The sequence below is a fragment of the Ctenopharyngodon idella genome, chromosome 16 (genome assembly GCF_019924925.1).
Source record: "Ctenopharyngodon idella isolate HZGC_01 chromosome 16, HZGC01, whole genome shotgun sequence".
Taxonomy (NCBI): domain Eukaryota; kingdom Metazoa; phylum Chordata; class Actinopteri; order Cypriniformes; family Xenocyprididae; genus Ctenopharyngodon; species Ctenopharyngodon idella.
In genome coordinates, this window is record NC_067235.1 from 16,573,066 (window position 1) to 16,597,702 (window position 24,637).

At 37.6% G+C, this 24,637-nt stretch overlaps 2 protein-coding genes across 4 annotated transcripts; one reads left to right on the forward strand and one right to left on the reverse strand.

Moving 5' to 3' along the window:
• Nucleotides 1–302: 302 nt before the first annotated feature.
• Nucleotides 303–11,677, forward strand: LOC127497988 (uncharacterized). 3 transcript variants are annotated; one of them, XM_051866843.1, is made up of 10 exons: nucleotides 303–479; nucleotides 878–1,189; nucleotides 1,289–1,597; nucleotides 1,691–1,777; nucleotides 1,974–2,066; nucleotides 8,053–8,136; nucleotides 8,511–8,539; nucleotides 8,709–8,783; nucleotides 10,106–10,174; nucleotides 10,262–11,677. In XM_051866843.1, the coding sequence occupies exons 1-10, from the start codon at nucleotides 428–430 to the stop codon at nucleotides 10,268–10,270; spliced, it is 1,119 nt and encodes a 372-aa protein (XP_051722803.1). In that variant the 5' UTR covers nucleotides 303–427; the 3' UTR covers nucleotides 10,271–11,677. The 3 variants fall into 3 exon arrangements, with proteins under 3 accessions (XP_051722803.1, XP_051722802.1, XP_051722801.1); XM_051866841.1 differs by having other exon boundaries at nucleotides 304–479; nucleotides 10,249–11,677; XM_051866842.1 differs by lacking the exon at nucleotides 8,053–8,136 and having other exon boundaries at nucleotides 10,249–11,677.
• A 2,326-nt stretch (nucleotides 11,678–14,003) lies between these two features.
• Nucleotides 14,004–19,142, reverse strand: LOC127497991 (uncharacterized). The gene is made up of 8 exons (XM_051866850.1): nucleotides 18,986–19,142; nucleotides 18,022–18,342; nucleotides 17,601–17,909; nucleotides 16,929–17,018; nucleotides 16,384–16,461; nucleotides 14,568–14,596; nucleotides 14,348–14,406; nucleotides 14,004–14,157 (listed from the first exon to the last, which is right to left on the reverse strand). Exons 1-8 carry the CDS (start codon nucleotides 19,041–19,043, stop codon nucleotides 14,145–14,147), a joined length of 957 nt encoding a protein of 318 aa, XP_051722810.1. The 5' UTR covers nucleotides 19,044–19,142; the 3' UTR covers nucleotides 14,004–14,144.
• Nucleotides 19,143–24,637: the final 5,495 nt, after the last annotated feature.

Consider the following 24,637-nt stretch of genomic DNA (forward strand, 5'->3'; position numbering starts at 1 on the left):
ACTTTGTTTAATAGTACTATCTAATAAAGTAACAGGGACCATAAACTAATGAAGACAGAAAAAATATAAAAGTCAGGCGCTTCCAACACATCGTTCACACAGAAAAACATGTCGGCCGATGCTGATATCTAAAAATGCCAAATATCGGCCGATATACCAGTCTTGGCGATATATTGGTCTACAACAACCAAAATTCATGTTCATTGGGCAATGCATATTTTTCATTCAGTACAAATAGGTCTAATGGTAAAAGGGTCAGACAACTGAAAAACTGAAATACATGAGCATGTGACACACTTCTCCATTACACATTTCCACAGTCAGTGAAATGTAGCTGTAGCGTGAGATTCAAGACTAAACACTCAGTTGGTCAAGTAAGAGGAAGGGTTGGCAGAAAGATTGTCAGAAGATTGTTAAAAAAGATAAAATGTGTCATATGTGTCTTCTGGAAATGATCATTCTCTGTTCACTTCTAACAGGTAAAGAAACATATTTTTTATGTGTATATATATATATATATATATATATATTTTTTTTTTTTAATTATTATTTATTTATTTTTTAAAAACATTTTTTTTATCTGTATAATTGGAGCAACCATTTATTAGAAAATATTAAAATGAATTTTTAATTTCCTTACTCTGGCATAGAAACTGGCTAAGATTTAGACTAAGATTTTGGTGGTATTCGCAATGTCCAGTTTAGTTTAGTTAATTTTCTGCCTAAAACAATTTGTGTCTCATTCAAGACATAGCCTACTTTGTTTTTACAGACTATTTTTATCTGCTATGTCATTAAAGGTTAAATAATTAACCCAGATTTTTTAATTCCCTGTTTTAATATATTAATAAGTAATATGAAATGTACTGTGTTTCAGGTATGACTGTAGCTGAAGTAACTCATGTGTTCAGGACTTTTGGTGAAAATGTCCGTCTGCCCTGTAATAATGCTTTTCCTGGCTGCACATCAACTACATGGAACTATAACAGACATTCAGAGACAGTTGAACTGATTGCTGGAGGGAAAAAGAAGAATAACATAGAGAGACGTGAGAGACTGAGTGTGGGGTCTGACTGCTCTCTGAACATCAAGAAAGTCACACAAGAGGATTATGGGCTTTACACCTGCCGACAATATGTGAATGGAAAACAAGGAACTGATGCACGTGTTTATCTGCATTTTCTTCATGGTCAGTGTTTCTGTAAATTTTTAAATAACACCTTAAAACTCACATGTAATGAAAAGAGTGAAGTCTGTAGTATGACTTCTGTCTTATTTTCTGTTTCAGTCTCTTCATCATCCTCACAGACTGAGATCAGACCAGGCAGCTCTGTGACTCTCTCCTGTCAGTTGTATTATGAAAGAGTCTCTTGTGATACTTTGGTCCGTACTGATGGAATTGAGCTGATCTGGGTGAATCAGGCTGGTGTTAGTGTGATGACAGACTCCAGATATCAGATATCATTCTCCTCAACACACTGTATCAGCACTCTGACTACAACACTCCTGAATGAAGATCTCAACAGAGAGTGGAGATGTCAGGTTACTCAGAGAAATCAACTGAAGACCTCAGCCACATATACTGTCAAGTATTCAGGTAAATTGTTATTATTTGTAATGTTACTATTTTTAACATTGTATTGTTCATCAAGTATAAAAATGTGATTTTCTACAAATTCATCTTTTACAGCTTCAAACGAGACAAAGACAACGACTCCAGTCACCAACTTAAAGACAACAACAACTGTAAATAAACCAGTAACTTCTAGACAATCAGGTACATAAATCAGCAGCTGAATGTTTATTACTATATGTACTTTAAATATGTAATATATTTTGTATGTCTTTCTCATTTAAACTGATTTCAGTAGCTCTAGTTTGGAAAATGAATGTCAATAACCTGAAGTTGTTCATGCATTCAAATATTATTTTTGTATTTCCACAATATGGCACATCTAAACCAAAATTCATAGAGTCAGCTACATCATCAGCACTGATCCTAGCTACCACATCAAACTCTGAGAAGAAAACAGGGCCTACAGCACCACCACCTCCAGAAAAACTAGGTAGGCCTATGTACTGTATGTCATTCTCATTTCAGTGAGTTTTTTTTTTTTTTTTTTGTATGTAAATATACAACTCATTTAGATTTGGAGATCTTAAGCCTGGGATACACTGCACCATTTTTGGCTGTCCCAGACGCAAGATTGCCATCATGAAACAATCGTGGCGATTTCTGTGATCATGGCTCTTTATCGGTGGTCCAATGTCGTTCAGTGAGAGAGGTTCAAAGACAGCCGTTTTCCCAGTCTTGCAACCAAAGATTATGGCGCGGACTCCGTGCCAAAATCAAGCGTCCGAACGACCGACCGATTGAACGTCAAACCGAACATCTATCTGAACGTCTTGTACTTTGAGCATCTAACTGAGCGGGTGACCCACGTGACGACCTGACGTGATGCCAGCGTCTTGAAATTAACTGGTTTTTAACCACGTAAGGAGCCAAGCTGATGTGTAAAGACTAGAAATGGACATTACAGACACTAAATACATATATTTTATACCTAAATACTAAATACTGAATCCTGTGCTTGAAAGTAGCCTATGTGTTTTACTAAGAGCATGTAACTGTACAGACATTCCATAGTCTTAATTTGACCCGTATAATCATGTTAACTGTTAACTTTATTGCCTACTGTGCAATATACCAGTCCATCAGATCAGTCTCTTTATCATACTTCCCAGGAAATCTACAGAAATCAAATCAGGTGATGTGCTTCAGGAGAGCCTTTAGTGCGGGCTTTAAACTGAACTCTGCTGGTCATGTCCCTGCAGGAACTGAATTGTATAGCCTTGCTTTACACACCTTTTTCACCAGTTACTTTAAAAAAAATAAAGTAACTTCTTTTACTTCGTTTACTTCTCACAAATAGTAACTGAGTTAGTAACTAAGTTAGGCCTACTTCATTATAAAAGTAACTAATTACAAGGGGAAAGTAACTATTGCGTTACTTTTTAATTTTCTTTTTTCAAATATGTCAAATAACTTGGATGCCCCAATATTAAATATGTTAAATGAATGAAATGGACACTAAATAGAATAAAATATTATTATAAAACATTGTACTCTAATCTACACTATTTTAATGTTGCTGTGGGACAATGTGAGACACCTATCAAACTCAATATATTATTGTAAATATTATCATTACTATAGTGGAACAATAAAACACAATAGATGGTTTAGAACTTTTAATATTTATTGCACAGACCACAAATGGCCAACAAATAAGTCTAAAAAGAAATTATGCTTGATCCGACTCAACTCAAGATCCACTCTTGCTCATGACATGACGTTTCTCTGTACTGTAGGCTAGCTACTGTTTAGCCATTAAAGAAAACGTATTTAGTTTCATATTTATGTTTAAATAAGCCTATTATAATTTTATTTTTTAATTTCATCTATTTGATAATGAAGAGTGAACAGCATGAATAAGATAAGAGGATATATATTATACGATGCGCAATATATCGGGAGACATGGGTCAGACATGAATTTGACCACTTCATTAAGTTTTGTTTTGTAGAAAGTCTTTCTTTAATTTTAATCAATGTTTCATCAACCAATTGCCTGGATTTAATAAATAAGAAGCAAATATAGCAGACAATATAATCATGACATTGAAGCGCGGGCACGATCACTTGCACGTGAACTGGAGCGCGTCTTATAGGCTAAATGAACCGAAACTCAGCGTATAGACTGCTTGCCTCACAGACATGAGAAACATATCTATAGAAAGCTTGAAATGTCTACTTTTATGTAGTCGAACTCGAATTGGTGTGGTTCTAAAAACAAAGTATGGTCACATCAAATAGGCCTATTGATAAAAAAAAAAAAAAAAACCCAAATGGAAAATCAGAAAACATTTTTTGTTGTATGCAGGGGCAGTATTTTATAATTAATTTATAATTGTTTTATGTAATTATAAATGGGGTTAGGGTCTCAATAATTTGATAATAAGCATCTTGCAGCTATTCTATTTCCATAAATTAAATAATAATTAAATAATATGATCAATTCACTGCTCTGTAATAAATTAGAATGAAAAAAAAATTGTAAAAGCTTTTGGCCAATCAAATCAAACTTCATAAAATCAAACGATAATGTGTGCGTGAGGCAATATTTCCCTTAAAATATTTAATTCTGTAATCCCTAAATCTAAGTTTGCCAGCTTTTTTTTTTTTGTCATTTGTGTGATCTGTTGTTTAACGTGACTAATGCTTGTGGTAGATTTTCCCCTACGCGCCTGACTTAAGTTACCTGTTCCTGGGGCGTCTCCTAATCGACACCCGAGCGTCTCCTAATCGACACTCAATAAATTTCCTGATCTTTTGGAGCGTCTCCAAATCGACACTCAATAGTACTCGGAGCGTCTCCAAATCGACATTCAATAATATATGATCTTTCGGAGCGTCTCCTAATCGACACTCAATAATATCTCGGTCAACGTCTTGACCCTCAAAAACCTAGTGTTCCCTTACCTGACTTGCTGCGCAGCAATAACCAGAGACTCCAGTTTTTGTCCTTCAAAGCTTTAATCACAGCCGGGAGAGTTCCCATCAATTCCAGAGAATCTCTCTCTGAACAAAGGAATACAGCAGGTTTCATAGAATTTCAGGTACATTTCACAGTCAGTATGGCATGATCTATTACTCATAATCATCAGTCTTAATATGATTGGTTCAGATTTAAGAAAAACATCTCAGTTCCTCTGCCCCACTTACTGGCGGAGTAAATTTAGATTAGAACAACTGAATCACAAGATCATCAAAAAATATCACCCGGTTAATAGTTCAGATTACTCAATAGGTTAAAACAATTTTTCAAAGATTTTTTATCCTTAGAAGGATGCTGTCTAGCCAACACAGCAGAATTTTTCCACTTGTTATAAGACTCAGTCCTAGTGACTATTTCTCCATTTCAAAGTTAGCTTATTAGACCTGTAGAAGAAAAGAAATGTTAGTTCATTATTAATTAGTTCAAAATTTCCATCACATGCTTTACAGTGTAAGACAATAAACCAAACCGATCCTCATCTGTGTCTATAAGATAGGTATTAATCATTTTTAATGCTTTTTAATGCTATATATATATATATATATATATATATATATATATATATATATATATACAGTGGTGGTCAGAATTATTGGCACCCTTGGTAAATATGATCAAAGATGACTGTAAAAATAAATCTGCATTGTTTATCCTTTTGATCTTTAATTCATAAAATTAGCAAAAATCTAACCTTTCATTGAAGGAAAAGAATTGAAAGTGGGGGGAAAATCACATTATGAAATAAATGTTTTTCTCCAAAACACGTTGGCCACAATTACTGGCACCCTTTTATTCAATACTTTTTGCAACCTCCTTTTGCCAAGATAACAGCTCTGAGTCTTCACCTATAATGCCTGATGAGTTTGGAGAACACCTGACAAGAGATCAGAGACCATTCCTTCATACAGGATCTCTACAGATCCTTCAGACTCCTTCTCCTTCAGTTCACTCCACTCATTTTCTTTAGGGTTCAGGTCAGGGGACTGGAATGGCCATGGCAGAAGTTTCATTTTGTTCTCAGTGACACATTTTTGTGTTGATTTTGATGTTTGTTTGGGATCATTGTCCTGATGGAAGATTTAACCACGGCCCATTATTAAATTTCTAGCAGAACCGGTCAGGTTTTGATTTTTTTTATCTGTTGGTATTTGATAGAATCCATGATACCATGTATCTGAACAAGATGTCCAGGACCTCCAGCAGAAAAATAGGCCCACAACATTAAAAATCCAGCAGTATATTTAACTGTGGGCATGGGGTACTTTTTATCCATGTGTGCACCAAACCCATCTTGTGGGTTTTCTGCCAAAAACCTCTTTTTTTAGTTTCATCTGACCATAGAAGCCGGTCCCGTTTGAAGTTCCAGTCTTGTCTGGCAACTGAATATGCTGGAGATAATGTTTATTTTTACAGTCATCTTTGATCATATTTACCAAGGGTGCCAATAATTCTGACCACCACTGTATATATATATATATATATATATATATATATATACCGAATACTGAATACTGAAAACGCATTAACAACACGTAAGCACATGTAGGAACGTGTTACATGAAATAATAATATGTTATTCCGCTAAGTGTCTGATAAAATGTATTTGATGTATCATTGTATCATTCATTCAAGAGATCCGTTCAAAAACTCAAGGCTGTGGAAATAAAATCTGTTGTTTATCTTTTCGATCTTTCATTTAAAAAAGTGACTGTCTATCGTGTTCTGATCTAGCCCTTTACATTTCCCTTCATTTGTGAAATTCAAAATTCACCTCTGCAATTCATGACACATTTACAAAAAAAAAAAAAAAAAAAAGTCTAATAGAAATGTATAGAAAATATGCTTGACAGTTTATGGCAACTAGTTCAACCATTTTGCATTTAATGACTCATGCAAGGAATGCCTAGATGTTTTGAGGGGTAAGACTATTCAACACGGAACCATATCATATATTTTGATCAACATGACATAAGCAATTGATAAATTAGGAAACAGCAGACACTTACATAATCAATTGCATGAGTGTACCAAAGCATTTTCAGTTTTTTTCAAAACTGAAAAAGTTTTGAGAATTTCAGTTGTCAAATGCACCAAAGCGACTGAGAAAAACTGTAAAACTGCACACCTAGAATTGTATGTATACATAGCAACCCTTTGATTGGTGATTGTTTCTGTAAAGTATGTATTTTTTGAGGTCATGTCTGATAATAAAAATACAGCAACACACTTCTACAGAATGTAAAGTATTTACAATTTATATAGAGAATATATTTTCTAAAAGGCATGCCTCAATATTGACTTTTGAGGGGTACATACCTTTAAAACAACCAAATCAATCCCAGTTTTTATTTGTAGATAGATAATTTTACAGATAATTACAGATAATTTTGTCACAAAATCTCATTCAACTGAGATGAAGGAAACAGACCCCAAAGACCATATGAGGGTAAGAGCAACTGTCCACTAAAGGAATTGTAATGTTAAACATTCATTCAAAAACATTTTAAAGACTCACCTGAGGCTTCACATGACATCACCTGGATATTCTGTTGATTTCCTGGGAAGAAGGATAAAGAGACTGGTCTGATGGTATATAGTAGGCAATTACAGTTTATTAATTTGGAGTGTCTTGCATGGACTGTGAACATTGTACAGCAGGCAATAAAATTAACAATAAAAACAAGTTAGAAGGATAATATAGGTCAAATTAAGAATATGGAATGTCTGTATGGACAGTCTGCTTTTTGAAAGTAAAACACTCACAAGCACGTGGATTCAGGAAAAAAAATAGTGTTAGTGTTGTTTATTGCCTGTAATGTCCAGGATTCAGTATTTAGTATTTAGGTACAAAATATATGTATTTAGTGCCTGTAATGTCCATTTCTAGTCTTTACACATCAGCTTGGCTCCTTACATGGTTAAAAACCAGTTAATTTCAAGAGGCTGGTGTCACGTCAGGTCGTCATGTGGGTCACCCGCTCCGTTAGACGCTCAAAGTACAAGACATTCGGGTAGACGTTCGGTTTGACGTTCGATCGATCGGTCGGTCGTTCGGACACTTGATTTTGGCACGGAGTCTGCGCCATACAAAGCCAATGCTCATTCCGTGCGCACACAACAGAAGACAAATACACGGAGCATGAATTCACGAATCCCGACACAGAGCCGAAACCAAACTAAACCGAAGTGCGGGGTCCGAACACCACGTCCCGCACACAAGACAACTCACATGGACAGGAAAGCGCACGTCCCGAGCGAACTCAGAACCGCACGCTCAACATGACAAGACCAGACAAAACGATAGCAGTCAGAGCTCTGTCACAAAACCAAGAATACATAGATCGAAGTGACAGAACCCTGACAAATATATATATATATCTACTGCTGTTTTCATCTGGATCTGAATGTGTCCCTCTATATTGTCTTTCCTTCAGTGATTGTAATGGTTGGTGTTGTTGCTGCATTGGCTGTTCTCCTTCCTGCTGTTATTTTTTGTGTGGTTTGTAAAAAAAGAGGGGGTGAGTTTTCAATTTTAGCTCATATTTTGTGACAACAGACAAAGTCCAAAACATCCAAAGAATTTACAGACAAGCACATCGGTTTTATAGTATAAATATTAATTTGGAAAGATGTGATCAAACATTTGCTTTTTGTGACATTTTGCTAATTTGAAATTTGTGTAATTTTTTGTGTACAAATATGACATTAGAGTGAGTTAATGATGACAGAATTTTCATTTTGAGGTCAACAAATCCTTTAAAAAGACAAATATAATAGTTCTATTCTACAGCATTAGAATTCCTCTAGAAAATTGTCAAAATCAATCACCGGTCTGCATTAATTAATGACATGCTGTATTTTACTCTTCTGTTTTGTGATAAATATTCCTCAGATAATAGAAGAGGGACTAATGACTTTCTGGTAAGTACCATAATGGCAAGACCCATGAGCCAATTTTTTATTATTTATTTATTGCATCTATAAGCTTGGATGGACTGACCCTATTATATGTATACTGTTTTTTCTCACATTAGATAAATGCAACAGCTAAATGTTAAGTTAGTTTATTTGTACTGTTTCTTGTCTAAAGGTCACAAATATGAAAAAATATAATGGAACCAATGATACAATCAACATTTCCATTCATCCTACTGCCAGCGCTAATGTAAGTGAACCGTATGACTCATCTTCAATAAGCGATTCATATTTGTGTATATTTGACAGTTTCTGTTGCCCATATTATCCTCTGTAATGGTAAGTATACTATAATGTACGTTACACGGCTACTCACCAACAATGTAGGCCTACAAAATCAGACTAGTAACAAGATGAACACTGCAACGATTAAAGGGGTCATAACATGGATTTTTTATTACTGTAATATGTTCGTTAAAGTTCACTTATAATGTTAGTAAAGTTTTTGCCAAAAAAACAACTATATATGCATAACAATGATTATTTTCAACCTTCATTCTGACCCTGTCTGAAATGATCAGTTTTTAAGGGACGGCTCCTTTAAGGCCTGTAAGGGCCACTGTTATGATTGGCTAATGTTATTGCATAGGAAACATATCAACACCCTCTTGCTATTGCATGTGAGTTATAGCTTGTTTCCATCGAGCGGTACAGTACAGTACACAGTACGATTCGGGTCAGTAAACCCTGATCCGACTTGTGTTTCCACCCCCAACAGTATTACTTGATAGGCGTGGTGTATGCCGGGAGCAATTGACATCATTCTCACGCGAAGAAGAAAGCAACACAGTAAACAACAATGAAGGACATACAGCAGATCTTGTTCTTGCTTCTCGGCATGTACAATGATACATTGCTGCACGCCGACATTGTGTTGCAACGGTACTGTTTCTCACCTCTATATTTAAAAAATGGCACCTCTTGTGTTGTCATTCACCTATAGCATGTGCAAGTGACAATTCTCTGTCAACCAATCAACATGTCTCGCTCCACCCTTACCGGACTACTGTGGTACCCCAACGGAAGGGTCCGCTCGGTGGAAACAAGCCATAAATGTTTTGAAAACATTATCCATATAAAACCATCCTTAGCCTACAGACAAAGCAAAGCATTATGAATCATTTACTTAATGTTTGTGAAGCAACTGCTGTCAGAGCCAATACAGTTGGCTGCTTCATCTTTCAACAAAAGTTTCTTTGTGAACTCTCTATTAAATTGTGCCTCGTTGACAAAACAAAACAAACAAAATCTTCCGAAATGATCTGAGACGCCACTAAAATAAACCACCCACCTTTTTTCGACGCTGAGATCCTTCTGAAGTCTGTACAGAGATGCAAACGAGCTGTTTATACTGGACGCATCAAAGCGAACGTGAAAATGCCACATGACACAACATATTTTAAAGCACATATTTCAAACTTTTGCAGCAACTGCATAATAATTAGCCTATTTTACAAAGTAGTGATTTATGAGTTTTTTACTTTGATTCACCATGTTTCCACTGATGTTTAGGAGCAGCAAGGTAATGTGACTTATGCTGAGGTTGTCACATACAGTAAAAACCCAGCCAAAAATAACAAGGTGGGTAAACACTTCCTTGTATTTCCATCATCTTTTTTCTTTCAAAATTGACAATATCTGTGATGTTTATTCAGGTTCATGTTGAAGATAAAGTGACTTACGCTTCAATCAGAGGAGCAACAGCTGGACCTCAGGATAACTGCAGTCAACTTTATGCCTCTGTGAACAAAAACTGTCACAAATAAATCAGACAGTTATTAATCATACAAAGACCTCATAATATCATGAGGAGAGAAATGCCTATAATTGACTTTGTTAACCTGCTGACTTGTTAAATACCGTCTTTCAAATGCATGTTAACAAACAAACTCAAGTGTAGAACAGATTTATTTGTAGGACGTTCAGGATTTTTATTTCAGAGTTACTTTCTTGTTGATCAAGAGAACCGTTTTAAATTATAAATCATTCCAAATCTTCCGTTTCTCTTATTTTTTGCAACTCTTCATTCTCCAGTAGTGTTTTTAATAGTCATACTGTATTACGTACTGGACAACATCCTTATTTGTGACTAATGCAGAGATGATTGAAAGTGTTCTCAACAGAGCTGTAGAGGAAGTGCTGTGCAGTCAAATTCTGCACTGTCAGCCGATCATCTTTCTGGTGACTATGTGCTATGTAGGGTACAACTAAAGGCACACCCTAAGAAAAATGTACTTTTCACTACTCCTGTAGTTTTTGATTGCAGAATTTTTCTTCAATGTTTTTATTGAACTGATGAAGCAACAGATTTTGTGTGAGAATAAGAGTGTGTTATAGAGTGTTTTTTTTTTTTAATTGTACAAATGTATGTGTGTGAGGGACCGGGAAGCCAAGGACAAGGTGATATTTATTTTTGTTCAATAAATATACTATGGTTAAAATGTTCATTTTAAAAATACACAAACAAAATAATATTTAAAAAAGTAAAGATTCTGAAACATTGAATGATATCCCATAATAATTTAAAATAGCTTTACAGTAGTAACAATTAATGTGATATATAATTAATATTTTAAAATATGATGGTTTCATTATAAATATGGTGATTAGGTGGACACCCAAGTTGATACTGTAATCATATGATATTTACCATCTGAATCTAACCATGTCATGTCAAATGGAAAAGTCTGGTATCATGAGTTAGCCCCTCCTCCTTGGAAGAAAACATCCGTATGTGACCAATCCTTCTGCAAAAAATACATTTCAAGCTAAAAAAAGTAATTTTTGTCATACTGTCCAAACTGTTTGCGTGAAGCACTTTAAAGTCATATTAAATCATATTATTTAATCAGTGTTTTCTTAGCTTCTAAAAGGCATAGCTTGCATGTGTCAAAGCTATTGTGTCAAGCTAACACAGCAAGTTTATTAGGTTTTTGTCAGTGTAGGGGCATCTCTTATCACAACATTGATGTAAAACCTTGTCATAACATAACAAAATTATAATTGTATGTATGTATTATTATTAAGAACCCCTTTTAATATTCATGTGTCTCCCCCTTCTTTAAGTAAAGTTTTAAAATCAGACTAGGCATACATTTGATCTGTTTTGATCTACAATTTCCCTCTGTCCTGATGTTAGCAGCAAACATAGTGACGCATAAAGCCAGGACACTGAGGTCTGAGGCAAAAGACTGCCATTTTCCACATAACCTTGCAAGAATAAGAATATAAGAATATATTCCAACATTTACTTAAACATACAGATCAGTAAGCTAAGTTCACAGGAGTATTATTAAATTTTGGTGTGTTGATTTTGATTTAAAATCAACACACCAAAAACACACCTCGCTCCCGAGGTCTGATCGGAAGGTTGAAGGTCTCTCATGAGACCTCCCTGGGAGGTCAGTATTTAAGGCTGAGGACCTCGCCCCTGAGTTGGTCATTGAGGTACGTCTCTTTAGGGACCCTATTTAGAGTACTCAGCCTCCAGAGTGCTTATTAAGAAGCGCTCTGTAGATCCTAGGTTGAGCAGAGTAACTTCCCTTGATTGCAAGGGTTCAAAGCGCTATGCCGAGTCCTGCTCCCCAGGATGCCCGTCTCTACGTCCGGTCTGAGTTGGTTACTACCAGTTTGCAGTCCCTCTTTCTGGACCCCTCCTCTGGAGTCTAGTGCTTTAGAGATTCTGTTTTGGTAACAGACAGGTTGCTGGCCAGACTAGATTACTACTAAGTAGGACCAGGTCGGCCTCCCTGGTGGCAGTCAGGGTAGACTATGCTCCCCTGAGAAGTGACTGGCCGGGGCTCCTTTCGGCTCCCTGGCCACATTCCCTTAAAGGGACCCCTTCTGTTTGAAGTTGTTGGTTCCAAGCCTTTGAGTGGCCTTGTTAGGCTTCTAGATGTTTCTGGAGGCCTCTTTGAGGCTTGTAGCTTGGGTGGTGGCCATAGGGAATGCTTTTGCGACCCTTAGGAGGAGTGATTTTTGGGATTTCAGTTGAAGTTGTTTCTGATAGTTGTCACAGCCATTCTTTGGCATGCACTCCCTTCAGCATGGCCGCGTGTGTATTTCGTTCTCCAAATGCGTTAAGACACAGTGCGAGTTCCCTTTCGAAAGGAAAGTCTCAGGTTACGCATGTAACCATGGTTCCCTGAGAACAGGGGACGAGACACTGCGTCTCCCTGCTATGCCTCGGGGCCGCCTACTGAACAGTCCCTTCAGACGATAAATGGATGACTTGTTCTCTAGGCGTTCCTTATGTGCGTTCGGGTCACACTAGTAGTGATGCCATAGGCTGCCGCTGGCTAATACAATTGCCGTACAGGAGTCGTACATTAAGCATGCGTGAGTCCGTTATATTGATGCTCAAACAAATCATGTATGAGCGCGCTCTCGGTGCACTGATCGCACATTGTAACAAACATAGTAGGTTATGTCTTAGGAGAAAAACGAAACAGAGAGCGCATGTGTATCAGTATCAGCTGGATCTTTGAATTATGTCTTAAAGGGACAGCAGTCTAATATTCCTGCTCTATGTTTTTAAAGTTAATCAAAAGACAGAAGACGAAGAAATCACTCTTAACTGAACTCTTGTAACTTAATGTTTCACCTTTATTTAATTATTCAAATAAGTTTATATGTAGTTATTTTATATTTGATTACTTTGTTCAATTTCCATACCTGAAAACTATTGTTAGATAGTTGAAAAGCCTGTAAAGCATTGTTAATTTTTTTTTTATTTATTTTTTTTTATGGGTGCTTTGGTGTACATAAATGTATGTATCATATTAAATCAAATAATTTGGTTATTTGGTGTCCTTTTTTGGAAAGACATCTAAATTTACCTTGAAAAAAGCTGAAAAAAACAGTTTTGTGAAAATCACACTTCAGTCTGATGGTTTACTTTTCTAGATATAGGCAATGATGGGAAAATGGACATGTTAAACAAGATAAATGGTGTATGCTTAATTTCACGATAAGTGCGTGATTAATCGCGATTAAGGGTGCACGATTAATCGTGATTTTAAAAAATAATCTATTGACAGCCCTAATATATATTTATATCCACTGGAAGTAATTCTAAATCGGACATGAGCTTCAGTGTAGGTGGAGTTGTAGGCAGTGGAGAATGCAGGTGGTTATTGCAAGTGATGACACTTGGAAAGAAAGTGCAGGTTACTCACTATTTTGCACATTATGATTTCATCAACTTCCAGATCCAGCACATGGCTGGTTAAAACTTCCTGTTCTCTGTAAAATCATGCAGGGTTTGGTGCAGAGGTTGCTGGGTTCCTGTGACTCATCAGGAAATGTCTCTAAATATGGATATAGCTAAAGGACAAACACTTCTGAGAATAAGATACAAATAATCCATTGTAGTCAGATAATAAAAGAAGAATAAACAGCTGAGATGACATTGGGATATTGACAAGTCTTTAATATGCAATTCATTCTTAAAGGCAGTATTCACAAACAAACGCATTGATCACAAACATTTTTACTTTGCTTAATTCTCTTCTTACCACCAGCCAGTGAGTTTGTTTCCATGTGGTAAATTCTAGAAAGAGTATCTTGAAATAAAAAATATGAGAGTTACTTATATATTTGTATATTCTATAAAATAGAATAAATTTTATTGTGATGAAATCTCTTTGTGTCTATTTATTTTTGTTTTATTTGGTGAATCTGGCCCCTGGGTCATTTCCTCTTATTCAGAGCGTCAGTGGTCACTGATGAATGGATGTGGCGGTGTCTACTCACATTGCTCTCTTTGACATGTTTTCTGCAGGAATCCCAGAATACGTCACATGTGTCAGCAGCTAAACATCAATGGACAAATAAACAAATATGGTACATGTGAAAGATGACTGTCATCTTGTTTTTTTTTATTTTTTTTTTATTTTATTGTATACAAGTGCTAGAGTTTAATTAACTTCATAAATTGGTCTTTCCAAATAGACAAATAAGAAATAATACTTACATCAGAATCAACAACTTCTTCTTTGTTATCTGAAAAATGTAACATAATAAAAATATTGGGCAAGAAATAGCACATCCACATACAGTGCCCTCCACAAATATTGGCACCCTTGGTAAATATGAGCAAAGGCAGCTGTGAAAATTAATCTGCATTGTTTATCCTTTTTATCTTTCATTCAAAAAAAGAACAAAATTCTAACCTTTCATTGAAGTAAAACAATTGAAAGTGGGGGGAAACTCACATTATGAAATAAACGTTATGAAATAAAAAATCCCCATTTCCACCATCAGGACAATAATTGAGAAGTTTCAATCAACTAAAGATGTTACAAATCTGCCTGGAAGAGGACATGTGTCTATATTGTCTTAATGCACGGTGAGGAGGAAAGTTTGAGTGGCCAAAGACACTGCAAGGATCACAGCTGGAGAATTGCAGAGATTAGTTAAGTCTTGAGTCTCAGAAAGCCTAAAAAAAAAAATATCAAACAGCAAGTTGTTCAGGAGGGTTTCAAGAAAAATCCTCTGCTCTCTCATCCAGAAACAATTTCCAGCATATTCAGATGTCAGACAAGACTGGAACTTTAAAACGGACTGGCTTTTATGGTCAGATGAAACTAAAAAAAGAGCTTTTTGGCAGCAAACCCACCAAATGGGTTTGGTGCACACATGGATAAAAAGTACCCCATGCCCACAGTTAAATATACTGCTGGATCTTTAATGATCTTGTGGGCCTATTTTTCTGCTGGAGGTCCTGGACATCTTGTTCAGATACATGGTATCATGGATTCTATCAAATACCAACAGATTATAAATCAAAACCTGACCGGTTCTGCTAGAAATACAATAATGGGCCGTGGTTGGATCTTCCATCAGGACAATGATCCAAAACAAACATCAAAACGTACACAAAAATTGTCACTGGGCACAATGAAGCTTCTGCCATGGCCATCCCAGTCCCCTGACCTGAACCCTAAAGAAAATGAGTGGAGTGAACTGAAGAGAAGAAGCACCAGCATGGAGCTGGGAATCTGAAGGATCTGGAGAGATTCTGCATGAAGGAATGGTCTCTGATCTCTTGTCAGGTGTTCTCCAAACTCATCAGGCATTATAGGTGAAGACTCAGAGCTGTTATCTTGAGAAAAGGACATTGCAATAATTGGGTGCCAATAATTGTGGTCAACGTAAACTAGAAAAAAAAAAAAACATTTATTTCATAATGAGCTTTTTCCCCCCATTTTCAATTGTTTTACTTAAATGAAAGGTTAGAATTTTGTGGGTTTTTTTTTTTTTTTTTTGAATGAAAGATCAAAAAGGATTAACAATGCAGATTTATTTTCACAGCCGCCTTTGCTCATATTTACCAAGGGTGCCAATATTTGTGGAGGGCACTGTATCTAGATCAATGCTATCACTTGAAACTGTTGAGTTCACTTTTACTCCTGTTGTCATGAAGTGACTTTTTAATTGGAATTGTATTTTCTATAAAATCATGCGTTTTAAAGTCTCTTGGGCTTACCAAGGCTGCATTTATTTGATCAAAGATACAGTAAACAGTAATACTGCGAAATATTTTTAGAATTTAAAATAACTGTTTTCTATTTTAATATATTTTAAAATGTAATTTACTTTTAAAAAAAATCTTAATTATTACAAACTTTTGACTGGTAGTGTATTTCAGATCAGATAAAAGAAGATTTCTAACTTTTTAATTCACTGATATCCCTTCACAGCAATTCTACAACCTGAAAGTGATGTGCACATGTATAAACTTATATTGTTTGAACTGTTATAAAATATTAAGAATTACAATAACCTACCAGCCTTTTTTGTATAAATCGCCCAAAGCATAACAGCAGGAAGGAGAACGGCTAATGCAGGAATGATAACAACCATCACTAAGGGAAAGACACATTCAGGGTCAGTTGTGTTTAATCCACCTTGTAATTTTGTACCCTACATATTACTAGAGCATTTGGAAATGAGGTTCTTTCAGAGTGTGGAATGTGTTTTGGTGTATGAGCTGAACTGAATCAATCATTTGAATTATTTGAATGTCTGAGCACAACATTAAGCTAGAAACATTCTTTTTACAAATTGTATTTAATCTTATTTTTAAAGCTCCACAGACATGATTATTTAAGTTTTCATTACAAATTGACATATTGTGTCTTAAGGCATTATTTTAATATCTCTTGAGCAGAAATTCAAAGATTTAAAGTCTCAAGCACACTGACAAACTTGTTTAGAGTTAGTTTGCACAAAGTTTGTAATCCACTGCCCAGACAGAAATCAGTCATATTTGAGAAGAAAAGACCATCTGAGAGACACTGTAAAACACTGAGGTGAGAGAGACAGTGATTACCGAGTTTAGGGAGTTTTGGACTGTTAGTCGAGGGATCCTCATGGTTTGTGGTGTGGACCAGAATCACTGGTGTCACTGTATCAGCTTGAGCTGTATAGGATGACTGTTAGTTTAGATACATCATACTCCAAAATTGTCATTAAAAAAAATGGCACCATATGAAAATATGAAATCATTAAAAAATATGACATCATATGAAAATATGACAAAATATGACATCATTAAAAAAAATGTATTAATTATCAGAAACTCACAATGAATAACACTTTTTATGGCATTGTTTTTTTTTTTATTTCGTTTATTTTTAAAATAAATTATTATTCCTATTTTTATATATGCTGATTTTGATTTATAATACACTGTTGTTCATTGTTAATTTTTTTTTCATAATACATTGTTAATTTATACAATTTGAAATGTTAAAAATGTATTAGTGAAGGTAGAAATTAACATTAACATTAATAAATCCTGTAAAAGTATTGTCATGTTATTGCATTAATGAATTGAACCTTATTGTAAATATTGCCTCAAATTTAACAATTAAGGCACATTAAGCTATATGCTTTTTATTTCTGCAATTCTTGTACACTCTGTTTATCCTCGCTTAAAGATACTAGAATTTCTGACATTATGAGGGTCTTTTAAAACTGGTTTATAATATTGTTTTCTCACCTGAATACTTGTTACTTGTTGTGGTTGGGGTCTTCAGTTTTTTTTCCCTAATCAGACATCTCAAATCTCTGTTGAGATCTTCATTCAGGAGTGTTGTAGTCAGAGTGCTGATACAGTGTGTTGAGGAGAATGATATCTGATATCTGGAGTCTGTCATCACACTAACACCAGCCTGATTCACCCAGATCAGCTCAATTCCCTCAGTACGGACCAAAGTATCACAAGGGTATCTATCATATGAATACAACTGACAGGAGAGAGTCACAGAACTGCCTGGTCTGATCTCAGTCTGTGAGGATGATGAAGAGACTGAAACAGAAAATAAGACAGAAATCACACTACAGCCTTCACTTCATTACACATGTAAGTTGAATTTAAAAAATGTGGTCTTTTTAAATTGACCATGCAATCGTAAATTTACCATAAAGAACATGCAGATAAACACGTGCATCAGTTCCTTGTTGTTGTCCATTCACATATTGTCGGCAGGTGTAAAGGCCATAATCTTCTTGTGTGACTTTCTTGATGTTCAGAGAGCAGTCAGTCCCCACACTCAGTCTCTCACGTCTCTCTATATCATTCTTCTTTATCCCTCCATCAACTAGTTCATTGGTCTGTGAATCTTTGTATTTATTATAGCTCCATGTAGTTGATGTGCAGTCAGAAAGAGCATTATTACAGGGCAGACGGACATTTTCACCAGAACTGCTGAACACATGAGTCTCATCCACTCCACTGGTACCTGAAACACAAATACATCTGAGTGATCATTATGCTAAATATTGTATAAAATAAAACCACATAAACAATGGTACACAAAGTAAAACATTTAAAAAAAAAAATCACTCTGCTAGCCAGAATAAACTAATGTTTTATCAAAGAAGACCTTCACCAACATACTCTTTATATGAAAATAAATATGCATTATGTTTCTGCATGTGCCACTGTGTTCAGTATTAGTGCATTCAGAAAGAATACAGTAGTCCGGTTTCACAGACAGGGCTTAGACTAAGCCAGGATTAAGCCTTAGTTCAATTAGGATATTTAAGTAGCTTTTATAAACGTACCCTCGAAAAAAAAAAAAAAAAAACATTACTGGTGTGCATCTTGAGATAAAACAGTGGCCCTGACATATTTTAAGATATGTCAGTGCAAGCTACTTTCAGTTAAAACAGCTCAAACATATATTTTAGTCTGGGACTAGGCTTAAGCCTTGTCTGTGAAACTGGGGGAGTAACACTAAACAACTCAGAGATCACATCAGAGATGTGAATAGCTGCAAGAATAAGGAGAGCTGATGTTCTAACAAACTTTTTCCCAGTTTAATTCCACTAAACAAGTAATTGTAATAGCATGTCTTGTATAGGAAATATGGATTTCTTTACCTTTGAAAAATGGACAGAGAATTATCAGTCCCAGCAGACACATATGACACTTAGCCATTTTATCATCCCTTTCTGTCAGTCCTCCTCTACATTATGTGGTCACAACTCTTTATTTAAACATCATCAGCTCCTCCTTTCCTTAACTTCCTCTAATCCGAACATCTGAGAGTTTAAAACTCACTACAGTTGTTATTCAGTGACGCTATGAAGAAGTGTTGCTTTACAATTCTCTTATACAAATTTACTCAAATTCAATTGGATTTTACAACAAATTTGCCTTTTCACTCACGCTTAAAAGTAATTTACAGTACACATTCTGTAGGAACAGTCACTTAGAAGAACGTCTTGTACTCAGGGAGTTTTAGCATAGTTTTTCTGTTACAACCTCAATATGTCACATCTCCTCAAGAGAACTGTGTAGGCTGTTGTTGAGTGTGAAATGTGTTCTTCAGTGCGAGAAATTTCAGACTGGCTAACCCAAATATTGTCATCTCTGAACCCAAATTAGAGACTTTTGCGCACAAGTGCATCACTCCTTTTAAATACCTTTTTCCACATGCCATTAAATTTTAGTTAAGTTATTAAAGGTGCTCACTATCCATGATGGTGCACCATATCCACTTTTAAAAAAAAATTCAAACAGTTTTTAAAGTTTTAAGTTAATTTCACAAGTTCGTTTCCTCATTAAGCTAATAAGGTTAAGCGTATTTGGCTTGCTGTCCGCTGTGGAGGGGCTCGAGGAAGCAGCTTCAACTCGAGCTTGGAGATACCCCCCAGAGGGACTGCTAGTGCTTGGAAGAGGAGTATGATAAATGAGATGCCTAAATTATGTTGGTGGAGTTGGGGAGGTAGAGGGATATCAAAACAGCTGTTGCCAGAGCAGGGTGAGTAGCTGCTTATGTGCTCTGACCATTAATTGAAAGATTAGGGCATAAACTGGCAGATGAAGCTGAGCAAGAACAGAGAAATGTCAGTGTTTCTGAAGATTATGAGCGTCCGTTAGTGAAAGAATCAGTACGTTATTAGAAGCATAGATATTTATGGTTAGGAAGACTCGCAGAGAACGTGCCTGGCGCTCGTGCACCTTATCGTGAGGTGAACGCGCTCGCGTGTCTGTAGCAGTGCTGAAACAGACGCGTCGAATGAGCGGTGCTTTACTACAGGTTCCTTTACTCATAGAAATAATCTTAGACAAGCTTTCCGAGATTATTGCTTGCTCTATCAGTATGGCTGTACGTTTTTCTCTTTTTATCGTTCTGATTATTGTTTATCCATCATGTTAATAAAACGATATAGTTCAGGATGCTAATGAGTAATATTTATATAATAGTAATAATAATTTCTATTCCCAAAAAATAGTGATGTTTAAACCCCTTTTTCACACACTAGAAAGCACCCCATCCAGGCCATCTGCTCCTAAAATTCACTCTGGTGATGTCGAAATTTCCCACTTCTCTATTTTAGAAACATTTTAGACAGCTACACAGAATAGGGTCATTCTTCTGGGTTACATAAACGAATTACATAGGCCTATTTTTTCTTCTTTTTTACATTTTTTTTCTTCTATGAAAGAATTTCATTTTACAAAATTTTATTTAAAACGAATGTTTTTCAACACTGTACAAAAGCTATCATGCCACAAAACATCTCAGGTTACTCATGTAACCATGGTTCCCTGAGAACAGGGAACGAGACTCTGCGTTGACCGCATATGGGGAACGTCACACGTGAACCGATGTCTGAAAGCCAAGGAATCAAACCACTCCAATCCTATTGGCCGGCGACTGCCTATGACATTATCATAGCGCGACCCGGAAGTATAAAAGGAGCGCCTAGAGAATCAGTCAGTATCTTATCGTCTTGAGGGACTGTTCAGCAGGCAGCCCCGAAGCATAGCAAAGCAAAGCAGAGTCTCATTCCCTGTTCTGAGGGAACCATGGTTACATGAGTAACCTGAGACGTTCCCTTTCGAAGGGAACTCAACTATGCATTGACCGCAATATGGGGAACGATATACCCACGCCGCCATGCTTGAGGAGAGTGCATGCCAAAATGGCTAGACAAACGTCCAGCAGTTTCGAGAGAAACGCCAGATAGCAACTCACCCTCAGGTCACACAAAGGCTGTCAGTGACAGCATTCCCTACGGCCAACAGCCCAAGATGAACCTCAAAGAGGCCGACCTAGTCTGACATAGGACAAACTCAGTCTTGGCCAACCCTGTCTGAATACAGAGTCTCAACAACGCATTCTTCAGAGAAGACAGCAAGTAAGAGCGACTGCAAAAAAGGCAGTAAGCAACTCAAAGCCACGCGTAGAAACGGGAATCCTGGAGAGCAGAACTCAGCTGAATGCTATGAACCCTCATATCGAGGGGAGTACAATCCGTTCAGTCCTAGGATCTACTCAGCGCCTAAAATTCCACTGAGGAGGCTGTGCGCTAAGAGACCCTGACAAGGGGAGAACAAACCAGCCTGGGGCTGATCCTCAACGGGAGGCCTCATGGAAGCCTTCACCAATGATCAGTTATTACAAAACAACTCTAACAGGGGAGTACAAAGCTCAACCTAACAGATAGACCATACTGAAGGCACATAATCATGGAGGCCAAAGAGGGGCCTACAACATGACAAAGTTCTACATGAAGTAGAAGCTACACAATTAGCAGATAAGACTGTAAAGTGCCCACATAACAGTCCACCTAACACAATCCAACAAGCAGTGTACTCGGTAAAAGAACCTTTTTACTCTTTAAAGCAAGAGGAGTACAACATACGCCATCATGAACTAAAGGAGGCCCAAAAAAAGGGCCTACAACTTCAGTCAGACACGTGGCGTCAGCTTGTGGCAGTGTTTCAAACTCCAGGAAGAACAAACAACCGAACTACAAGGAGGTTAATAAGTCACCTGGGGCCCTGCCCAACCAGCAGTGTACTCAGCAAAACACCTCTAACTCTCTCAGCGAGAGGAGTACACCATTACATACACCAGCATGTTCTAAAAAGGAGGTCCCGAGGGCCTACTACTTGTAAACACGCGGCGTTAGTCTAGTGGCCACTAAAGTTCTAGGAGCAAAATAGAATCAACGTATTTACGAGGCAGCTACTTAGCTCAACTAGAGCTAAAGGATAAACATAAACCATGCTCAAGGAAGTAAATGTAGAAAACCAAACCACAGTAAGGTGGTTCGGCCACTCAGAAACGTACTCAGTAAAACGTACTCAGCCACTCAGCCACTCAGAAACGTACTCAGTAAAAACACTTTTTACTCTCAGAGTGAGAGGAGTACACAACCGAACTCCAACATGCTACATAGGAGGCCTAGAAGGCCTACAACTTATAAACACGTTGCATCAGCTAGTGGCAATCATGACCACATCAATGGTGGATGGGTCATCCAAAACCTAAACAGAACTGTGCCAACATGTAATCTGAAAGGAGGCCTAAACAGGGCCTACAACTCCAGCCACACGTGGCGCTAGCCAGTGGTTAAAGCTAAGTCTACACATTCCAACAGGCAATGTACCATAATAGGGGTACAATGAAATGCTATCACGGTCTAAGGGAGGCCTACAAGGCCTACTACCTCAAACAGACACAAGCATAAACCTGTGGCAGTGCTAAACTAAGTGAGCAAAACTCATGACCATATACCAACAACACTTGTAAACACAAGCTGCAAACTAGAAGGAGGCTAAATACATTAAAGCCTACAACTCCTACAGTTATATGCAATATAGCTGTTGTGGCAATGATCACTTAGCAAGAGCTAACAGAAACCAAACTGAAAAAGAGGCTCTCTACACTCAACCTGAGTGTACAATCCCACAGGTGATGCACTCAGTGAAGCACCAAACCCTAACCGGGGAGTGCAAAAGTCACCACGCTCTTAAATAGAGGCTAACACAAGCCTACTATTCTGAGAACATGTGCTAACCTGTGGCAGCACTAGAGTAAAGCTCACATACATGTAGGGAAAAACTAGAACTCAAAGCAGACAAAAGCTTTGTAAATTCATGCCATCCTAAAGAGGATAAATGCTCTCACCAAACAGGACTACAGATCTGTACTGAACCCTAGAGGACGGAAGCTAAAAAGCTAGCACCTTAACTCAAACTTGAATGTTAATTCAAGGGGCTCAGGGGAAAGACAAATCATAGCATGAATGAAGTTTTAGAGAGTGGGGCCTAGCATACACTGCATAAACCTATCTACGCAAAGATAAGGGCCTACCACCTGAGAAACAGCACCAGGGAGGCTAGTAACAGCCTGCTACCTTAGCTGTTAACCTCAGTAATTGCACCTACATAAAGTAGGGGGAAATGGGCATACGGCCTAACAACTCCCTCAGGAGGAGGCCAGAACTAGGAACTATACAACCTAACAAGGGATAGTAATTACAGAGGGTGATTATAACAATAAACACCTAACCTAGCTCTAGCCTGGGCCACTAAGCTGTGGGCCTACAGAGCCACACACCTAGCAAAGCCTGGGCTTCACTCTAAATCTTCACAAAAAAGAGGAAATAAAGGGAAGCTCAACAAGTCAATAATGCCAGGCGGCCGATTAGGGCCGTCCTGGACATAAATAACTGAAGTGACGAGTGCTAACTCAAACTATTCTAACAGACACTAGCTGAGAAGCTACTCTATACACAGGTGGCTAAACGGCGGCCATTTTGTGGCCTGCACAGAAATCGTTCTAGCCAGCCTAGCAACTTCAGTCTGCCCAAAAACCCCTAAATTTTTACGGCTACATGCTCAGGAAAAACAAGGTCAACATATTTAGAACATAAATATAGACCCAGCTTACCTTCCTGCGGCTCAAAGACCGAAGACTCCTCCTCCTCACTCTTTCCATAAAGAAGGATGGAATCTAAGGTTCTTTAAAGCCTGAAAGAACTTCTTCACTATCAAGCCAGAAGGCAGGCCTTCAGAAAAATTCATCATGGGCCCAACCCTCAGCCTAACTGTTAGCCTGAGCATGTTAACAGTATTCAAAAACAAAATCCCCGGGAGGCGGAGGAAGAAGGGGCGAGGGCAGGTGTACAGTTGCCCTCGCAAGAGAGAGGATCGATCACCGGCGCTGCTGGCGCCTGTGTTCGATCACCTCCCTCAGATCCTGCTTCTTCCTCCTCGTGTCCCACCGCTTCTGCAACTTGCTCCTAGGCGCAGCTCATCCACCGCTTCAGGGGACAAACCTTGCCCCTGATCCAGATCCTTCAGCAAATCAGCCTGGTACACTTGCAGCACTGCCATCGTGTGCATTGCTGCACCAGCCTGACCTGCTGCCGCGTATGCCCTGCCGTTCAAGCGTGATGTAACTTTAAGGGGCTTAGACGGCAGGACCGGAGCTTTTAGTGTTGGTACGCTCCCCGTGACGAGATAATTCGCGAACGTCTCATCAATAGGGGGCATCGACACATACCCATGCTGGCTCAACCCTTCAACATCAGCGAAGTTTGTCCGGTGATGAAGATGAATGCGAGCCGAGTATGGGTTCTTCCATGCCTTCTCGATCTCAACGTGTAGATCAGGAAGGAATGGAAGGCTCACTGGAGAAACTGGGTTATGGCCGGAAAGGAACCGCCCGTCAAGTCGTCCGCGTGCAGTTTCTTTCCTAACATGCTCCCAAGGCAGCTGTAGCCTGCCAG